The sequence below is a fragment of the Mercurialis annua genome, linkage group LG5, assembly GCF_937616625.2.
Source record: "Mercurialis annua linkage group LG5, ddMerAnnu1.2, whole genome shotgun sequence".
Taxonomy (NCBI): domain Eukaryota; kingdom Viridiplantae; phylum Streptophyta; class Magnoliopsida; order Malpighiales; family Euphorbiaceae; genus Mercurialis; species Mercurialis annua.
In genome coordinates this window covers 7,280,639-7,289,741 of record NC_065574.1, presented here as the reverse complement: position 1 = coordinate 7,289,741, position 9,103 = coordinate 7,280,639, and the positions used below count along the sequence as shown (strand labels likewise).

Below are 9,103 nucleotides of genomic sequence, written 5' to 3'. Positions count from 1 at the left end.
CCTAAATTTGGGGTATCATGATGAGTAGGATCCATGTAATGACTATGAAAAATATCATGGTCAATGAAATAAAAAATGATGATATAACTCATTAACTTCTCATATTAGTTTATAATAATATATCCAAATTAATTAATTGTTTAAGCATCCAACATTATATTTGATTATATATGCACACCGAAATGGGGAAAATGACTTGGAGATAAAAAAAATAGTAATAATGTTTCTCCATTTTGATGTGATTATTAATTAAGCAACACTAATTTGTCCTTACTTGAGGTAATGAAGTATAATTAATAGACAGTCACTGTTACATGAATAAGCGATTAAATAATTAGTAGAGAGAAATTCTTACGTAGACTCGGTCTACCACGTCATCCATAGACTAACCTATCACATTATGACGCGTCATTAAAATGATGGCAATCTTGTAAATTCGTTTTTTACTTATTTACACCTTTGAATAGTAATATTACAAGATTGCCATCATTTTAATGACGTGTCATAATGTGATAGGTTTGATCTACGGATGATGTGGTAGACCGAGTCTACCTAAGAATTTTTCATTAGTAGAACTAATTAACTTTGTTTTGCCTCCTTTAGGGCTTGATTGCATATGGGAAGTGAATTAAGTTTACTTAACTTCCATCACTTTCTGCCTACAATTTTTGAATGCCATTCTAATGTTTAACTTGATGACTACGTTGTTGATGGGTTCACTTGTTAATTACTTTTATTTAATTAAAAAAAACACAATAACAAATACCCTTAGGTGTAATTCCGTGATATATAAATAAAATAAATCCATAATTTTTATATAAAAATTTAATTTTATCATGTTGCTTTAAAGTTGATGATTTCAACAAAAAGTAAATTCTTTAAATCATTGAGAAATATGAATTATTTGAGATTTATGTAAAACTAGTTTAAAAAAAGGTTTAATGTTAAAAAAAATCACGAACTTTACACGTTTTCTCATTTTAATCACGCAGTTTAAATTTTCTCATTTTCATACACGAACTACCACTTTTTCTCAAATTCATACACGGTGTTGAGGTGGCACTCATTTATTGGTGTAAAATGACCTCCACCTCAGCAAATTACACCAATAGAGCCGTGACACGTCAGCACCATGCATGAATTTAAGAAAAAGTGGTAGTTCGTGTATGAAAATGAGAAAATTTAAACTGCGTGATTAAAATGAGAAAACATGTAAAGTTGGTGAATTTTTATGACAATAACCATTAAAATAAAAAGGAAAGAAATACAAAGCTAATAACCAACTATACATATTGAGAGGTTTAGAGTTGTTTTTTAACTTGCATGTTGAAATTTTTCGTTGATCCATATTTTTAAAGTTTAATTGAAAAACAAATTTATATTATGTTGTGAGTCACATGTTAGATCGGATAACATATTTGATGTCTAGAAGCACTTTCAAAAATAGTATTTTTGACTGTTTTGTAGAATATGTTTATTTTTTCAAAAAATAATTATACATATTGAGAGAGCAATTTAGACCTGCATCAAATTTGTACACATTATCCATTAGATAATCCGTGCAATTTTATTTTATAATTGATCTATAAATATTTAGCAAGTATCTCATTGTTTAGATTAAATCATGCTGTTAAATGTCATTCGCTTAATTTAATTAAAAATAAAGAAAGGATCAATGCGGTCTTCAAACTTGTATTTCGAGATCAAGTACATTTTTTTTGTCAATTAGGTTTTTAAATTTGTGTTTTCGGATCAAGTCAGTTTTCATTTTATCAGTCAATTACATCTTCAAATTTATGTTTCGAGGGTCAAATAAATCACGCATTTGAAGGAGTTATTTGACCTAAATTAAAAGAGTTTGAGGAGCTAATGACCTAAAAAAAATTGAATACCTAATTGACTCAAAAAAATTAAAGTTGGACTTATTTGATCTTGACAAGTTTAAAGACCATATTCACTTTTTATTCAATTAATAATTATAAGTAAAATACATATATATTTTTATTTTTATTTAACTAGTTTAGATAAAAGTAGTTGATGGATACGAAGAGGAAAGGGATTGGAATTGGGTAGAAGTGCACTTTGATTTTTAATTCAATAGTTTTTTTGTGTGTATAGCAAATAGAGAAACACACATGATTCTTTTAATGTTGGGTTTGGCTTTGTTTTTGTCTAATCAATTTGGACCCCAAGAATCTCAAATTTGATTTTTATGTCTATCTTTTTATAAATCAGTGCTCTATTTTTTGGAAGTAGTTTGAAGAGAAAGTCATCAACTTTTTTGTATAATAGCAAAGGTTATCAATTGCTGCTTGAAACATGACAACCTCTCTCCACTTTAATGTGTTACAATCAACTTCATCCTTTACTCTCTTATTTTGGTGGTGGGATCATATTTAGGGGAACCCCCCAAAAAATTAACATAGATAACATCTATTTTTGTCTAAAATATTATACAGAACATTTTTTTTTTCTAAAACTTATAATCGAAAAAGGTTCAAAAATGACCTTCATGTATACACTGTGTCTCTTGTTGGCATCTCATGTATTTCGAATCTCAAATATAACCCTAACATTATGAAAAGTATCAAAAAAACACAAAAAATGATCGACGTTAAACAGAAATGTCGCATTAAACGAAATGTTAATGGAAGGGTCATTTTTGATATCTTTTCAAGACGTTAGGTCATTTTTGAGATCTAAAATAAATGAGGTGCTAACATGAGACACGGGTTATATATCAGGGTCATTTTTGTACGTTTTCCCATTTATAATTGTAGAGTTTTTTGAAATGTGACTCCCTCCATGCCAAATTGATAAAGAGTTTATGATAAATACAAATATTAATTTTTTTAATTATTTAGATAAAATAAATTTATATAGAAATAATCTTTTTATCCTTTAAACTCTTTTTATCTTTTAAACTCTTTTCTAATACATTCTACTATAAGTTAACAATTAATATTTTAAGTAACAGGCCAATAATTTAGAATAAGAAAAGTGAAAATACTTCGTACCAATTTAAGATGAAGATAGTATTTCTAGATGAAGGCAAATAAATGTAAAAATACAAATCACTTTGTTCAATAAGTGTAAATTTTAGCATCCACCTATATCAATAAAAATATATAAATAATTCAATAAATTTTTTGATTTGCCAGGAGAGTTGATTTTAAGATTATTAATACTAAAAATCAATATTACAATCGAAAAGTACGCTAAAATTTATAATCTTATTAATTAAGTCTTCTTTTTTAATGGATGGGTGGGACGTATTCTTACCATTTTAATGATATAAAAAAAATCAAATAATCGCCACTTCAAAATTCTCAAAGAACATATCATAGTTCATTGTGTACCAATTGCATCTAATTTACTTTTGGTTTTTCAAGGCAAGACCAATAAATATGATTTATAATGACCTAATCAATAAAATAAACATAATGACTTTCTTGTTAAGAATCAATCATAGTGCCTATAAAGAAGAACAAAATAAAAGATTGCAATGGATTGGGTATGAATGCAATAGATCTTCTGTGTTTCTTGGCAATGCTGGCATGATTCCTCACACTCAAAACTAATCTTTTCCAAAAAGGTTTATTTAAATATGATCATCAAATAGAAGAGAATTTATTGCTTTCTCTCTACACTTAAAATCTTTATTTCTCTAAAAATAAAGTCAGATTTTTAGGGTCAGTCATGCCAACAATTTTAAAAGAAAAGTTCAGATTGAAACAGTCGACGCAAATTAAATTGTTCTTGACAATGACTATCAGGCCATACCATCCCAACGCAAATTAAATTGCTGTTGCAACATGTGACCAATATGCACAGTTCATAAAAATCAAAGACTATATAATCACAAGCTTATTTGACAGCCCTAGTTAATCCAAGGCCATGTACAGAATGCAAGTGTAATCCCACAATATCTCAGTTTCACTCTCCTATTGATCATCTCGACTACAATTTTGAGTTGACCTCTACTTTTATGTATATGAAAAATACAGTGTATTATCTACCAACAAGTGCACCATAGACACAACAAAGCCGCAGTTCTTTTTAAGCATACATCAAAATCAGCGGACAGGGTTGTGTCGCCACAAGCACCTTCCCGGAACCCATAACATGACATCCTTACTTGGTCAACCAATAAATAAAGATAAGAAACGTGCATACTGAAGCAACCAGGGAAAGTATTATGGTATCCATCGACTTTTTCCTCTTTATGGCACCGAGTATTTGATTTACCTGCACCATTATGTCAAAGTTGCACATCAAAAAGCGCATACAGTAAAACCTTCTAGTTTGTCGTAGCATTCCAAAATTTAGTTCATTTTCATGTCCATTGTATAATCTCTGGTGGAAATTTTTTATTTTTATTTTTGGGTTTAATCAACTAATCTCCATGCATGTAAAACTCGTTTTAAACAGCTCTACTAAAGAGAGCATAAAGGAATATTCCATCTTGATGATCAAGCCACTAATAAGATCTAATTCGCAGTTTAGAAATGGATAAATGTTTAAGACAGTAATAATAAACTTAACAAAGAATCTTTACCGAAGGCAGGCGGCTGCTAACATTGCCGAGCTTTAAATTGATTCCTCCGAAAGTTGAACGTTGTAGAACAAGTGCACCAAGAGTAGCTTGAGCTTGTGAAATCACAGTATCCATCTGCAGCAGCAGACCACAAACAAAGAATGTCAATTAAAAACCGACAAAAACCTTAATGTGTCTGTTTAAGATTCTTTATGAGTCAGATTTGGGAAATTTATCATGATCCACAACGTAACGCATACAATATGTAACGTGTTTATAGCATGGAAATAAACCAAATGGCTACCACGTGTTATTGAGCAATGAGTACATCACACAGAAGTAGCAAAACAAACTCATGATGGTTCATGGTCAGTTTTAGGGACTGCAGCATGCAAGAATAAAAAAAACAAAATTCTAATATGCATTGAAGAAAATTAGGGATGTGACAGTTCCAGCAGCTTTTTCTCTAGATGAAAATGCTACACTATAAATACGGTGCACAAAAATTTATGGCTCACTGTTATTAACAATGAGGAATCCACCCACGAATGTTCATCCCAAAGCTAACAAGTGGAACCCATGTCACATAAAATACCTATTCAACATTGACAATAACTTCAATAGGGAACTTCAAAGTTCAAATGTGTGAATGCAATTAATTTGTTATTTTATACATGATAGTGCTACCTTCAAACTCACTACTTTTTATAGATTAAAGTGACAAATTAGCTTCTAACATAACATCAATGATACACCTATCAGTTTATATGCCTCAAATAAAGCAACACAGTATGAATTATGAAAACTTGAAAATTTCTCCAATCCATACACCATGGAGAGAATGCTCATGCAGACCCACCTGAAGATACTTTATCTCTCTCTTCTACATAGAAAGCCATTCACTGGAAGAGAGACTCGGTTCTTCAACTTAATGCAACAACATATTTATGCAACACTGGCACTACTATATAGTTGTAAACTTGTGCAACAGGACATTTATGCAAGGTTTTAACAGGCCTTACGGAAAGAGGACCCACAATGTCTTAATTTTTTTATTTTTATTTTTTGAGAGAATGTCTTAATTTTTAAGAACTTCATACAAGCATAAAGATTTAATGTATCCAATGATCTGATGATGGAACTGGAAACCAAAAAAAAAAACTGATAAATAAGAGATATGAAGGTGAACCTACAAGCAAGCTCATGCTCCACACAAAAACACATACAATATACTACAGTAAAAGGAGCCATTTAGCACTTTGTATTTATACCTGTCCTGTATTTCTGTTGATGGATGCATGCTCTTTGAGAAGAGCTTGCTCTGCGGAACCACCACCATCTTCCAAGTCTAACCTTGTCCGATCAAACTCCCTAAAATCCTCAAGAAGTGAAGCATGTTCTTGCTTGGCTCTTAGGCTAGAACGAAGACGATGAAACTCCTGCACTTTGATCACATGTAATACCAAGTAAGTGAGCCTGTGGACGAGATGAACTATTGCACTGCAAAGAAAATCTTTAGCAAGTTCATATCATGAGACTATCCTGCCAAAATCCTAACAAAAATGAAGTCATTCGTCTCCCTTCCACAGTTAAGGTCGCTAGAAAAGACTGATATCATAAATTACTTCTAAAATCCTACGAATATGAGCATATTATTTCCAAATGCTAAGTTAACAACTTTAATTCAATCAAAGATGACCAAATCTCAAACTTGGCAGCAAAATCATAATAAGATCACATAATCCACAATAAAAACTGAGAAGCATCTTTTTCAATCAACACTGTATACATCAGAATGGATTGAAAACACACCCATCCAACATCAAACATCTCAGCTTTTGATCATCATTTCAAGGGAAAACCAGTAAAGTTCAAGAATTTGCACAAGAGATAATTAATAGGTTTCAAAAAACTGCTCCTTTCTTTTTTTTTTTTTTATGCCTTTTATCGAATCACTTTAACTCAAAACACAAAAGAAAAAAAACAGAGATTCACTTGGAAAATAAACTGGTCTCTTTTTGTTTTTACTGTCTAAACAGAGGAGCAAAAAGAAACATAAAAAACCTCGATGTTTTCTAAGTAGACAAGAGATCTTAAGCATATAAGCAAGAACACGCGCATGTCCACACCCAACTAAAGCAAGTCAAAGCAGTACCAGGCACCAGATATTACATGCCTTACAACAAGTCACATACACAATAAGGTAAAACTACCTGACTGAGATCTTGAAAAATTTCTTGATGTCGAGTCAAGGTATGAGAAACCATTTCTGAACCGCCAGATGACACCCAAGCTTGCATCTGTGAATTTACTTGTTGAAGCTGCTTTAAAAATCGATCTATCCCTGATTCAAGATCATTCTCAGTAGCATCAACTTTAGTAGAGCCCTTTGCAGATACCAGTTTACGATACAAACTCATTTGCTCATCCAACTGAGCTTCAAGTTTTCTTGCCTGCAATGCAATAACAGTGTCAGCAATTACTTACAAAAAACTAATCCAGAATAAGTATTTTCCGGAAAGAGTAAGGGTGTGTTGCAGCAGGCCAACAGACAGCAACAGTTATGCTTCTCCTAAAAAAGAGCTAAGTCTATTTGCAAAGTAATAGTGCACACTCCAAATTGCAAGAGGTAACAAAGAATTAACTTTCTACATTATTTTAACAAGGTATGTGGATGTCATGTTGCCACATATGGGGGGTTACTTCTCTAACTCTTACTTTGGTGAGTCAAAGATAAGTGAGGAAACAAAGCTTGATTCGGTGAAAATATATTTGATAATTAACATATCTTCACTGAGAAGAATAATTTAGAAATCTATAAATTAAAATCTTTAAATGCACTACAATGTGCCCAATATTTTTTTCAGGGGCCCAAAAGCAAATCCCCTTCAATGATAATAAAGCATCTCACAAGTATATTAAATTTCGACATGAAGTTGAAGCAAGCAATCAGTATAAGCAGATCTGCACAAACTCAATACAATTAAACAAGGAATGGGATATCTCTCTCTCCTGCGAAATCTCGTGCTAGGTGGTAGAAATCAGTCAGCGGAAATTGGATGGATGGTTCAAGCAGACGTGTAATCACATTACACGAGGCATAATTAGTTGTCCGAGTAATAAAATCACACAACAAAATCATCATTCTGTTGTCACCATTCAGATAGAAATTAAGCATATGCTCAAAAGCAACAAACAAATGTTCTTAAGGACATGGACATGTATCATTCAGCTGATGAATGACAATATGTTCGAATTGAACTCTAAACAAGAAGGTCATAATCCTCCTAAACAAAACAATTATTATTAAACACTTAACTAATTCATGCAAACTAATTCTAACTCAAAATCAATCTAAATTTAGTTATGATTCTAAATTGAATGATAACATAAATTAAATTAAATTAAACGGAACCTGTTTGCGTAAAGCGTCCCAGGAGCTAGTAGGAACTTCCATTATTAAATCCTTCTTCTCCTCGCCTTTGAAGAGTACGGAATTTTGATTTTGTTGTGTCAGGTATAGAAATAAATAACAGAGTTTGAGAAATTGTAATTATGAATAAAGAGAATTAAATTAGGGTTTTGAGTTTGGTGTGTGTAAGATCTAAATCGATATGATGAATTGAAACCAAAAAAAAAAAGTAAAAAGAGAGAGAAACTGGTAGTTTGTTTATGGAGGGAGACAGGTAATCGTCTTCTCCCAGCGTCAAGTTTCAACCGCAGTTTGTTTTGATTTTTAATTATGTTGAGTTTGCGTAATCCCTAATTCAATTCAATTCAATTGGTAAATTCATCAGCCATTTTTATTGAAATGTTTTTTTAATTATTTTTATGTCTTTATTAAAAGAAATTATTATATTAAAAAAATTATAAACAAATGGTTAATTCGGTCTCTTAATTTATAATTCAAAGTTGATTACCTCACTTTTGCCTATTTTGATCAAAGGATAATATTTTATATTAAATCTATTAAAAATAAAAAGCCTAACCACTCAAAAACCCCTCACCTTTAAACTTTTTTTCAATTCCACCCCGACGTTGAAAAGTTGTCAATTTTACCCACTTTTTAATTTTCCGTTTTCAATTGTACCCCAATTTTTTAATTTTTATTAATTTTTTTACTTAAATGATGAAATCATTCAATTAACTAAGTTTAAAGATGAAATTAAATTCTTTTTTATTTAAAAAAGTACAAATAAATCCTTTATTTTAAAAAAACTAACTAGAAACCATAATCAAATTATCACTAATTTAAATTCTTAATTAATTTAACTAAATTTAAATAAATTTTAAAAACATACAATTAATATATGCCAAGACATAGAGGATGTTTTTAAAAAATTTCCAAATGAAAAAGACGTTAATTTAATATTTCAGGGTGCAATTGAAACGCAAAAATACAAAATAGGGTAAAATTGACAAATTTTCAACGTCAGGGTAGGATTGAAAAGGGGCTAAAAGGTCGGAGTTTTTTAAGGCATTAGGCCAAAATAAAATTATAAAATAACCAAAGATCGAAATGACATAATTATGTCCTCAATTGACCTAACAAAATAAAGAATATTG

General features: G+C 30.8%; 1 protein-coding gene across 1 annotated transcript; it reads right to left on the bottom strand.

Moving 5' to 3' along the window:
• Positions 1 to 3,834: 3,834 nt before the first annotated feature.
• LOC126680974 (Golgi SNAP receptor complex member 1-1) lies at positions 3,835 to 8,295 on the bottom strand. Its single transcript, XM_050376301.1, has 5 exons — positions 7,953 to 8,295; positions 6,751 to 6,990; positions 5,809 to 5,976; positions 4,559 to 4,672; positions 3,835 to 4,248 (listed from the first exon to the last, which is right to left on the bottom strand). Exons 1-5 carry the CDS (start codon positions 7,992 to 7,994, stop codon positions 4,135 to 4,137), a joined length of 678 nt encoding a protein of 225 aa, XP_050232258.1. The 5' UTR covers positions 7,995 to 8,295; the 3' UTR covers positions 3,835 to 4,134.
• Positions 8,296 to 9,103: the final 808 nt, after the last annotated feature.

Coding starts and splice junctions, on each gene's coding strand:
- LOC126680974 (XM_050376301.1), bottom strand. CDS start 7,994: ATGGAAGTTCCTACTAGCTCCTGGGACGCTTTACGCAAACAG. Junction 4,673..5,808: donor TCAACAGAAATACAGGACAG/GTATAAATACAA, acceptor CTGCTGCTGCAG/ATGGATACTGTGATTTCACA. Junction 4,249..4,558: donor TTAGCAGCCGCCTGCCTTCG/GTAAAGATTCTT, acceptor ATAATGGTGCAG/GTAAATCAAATACTCGGTGC.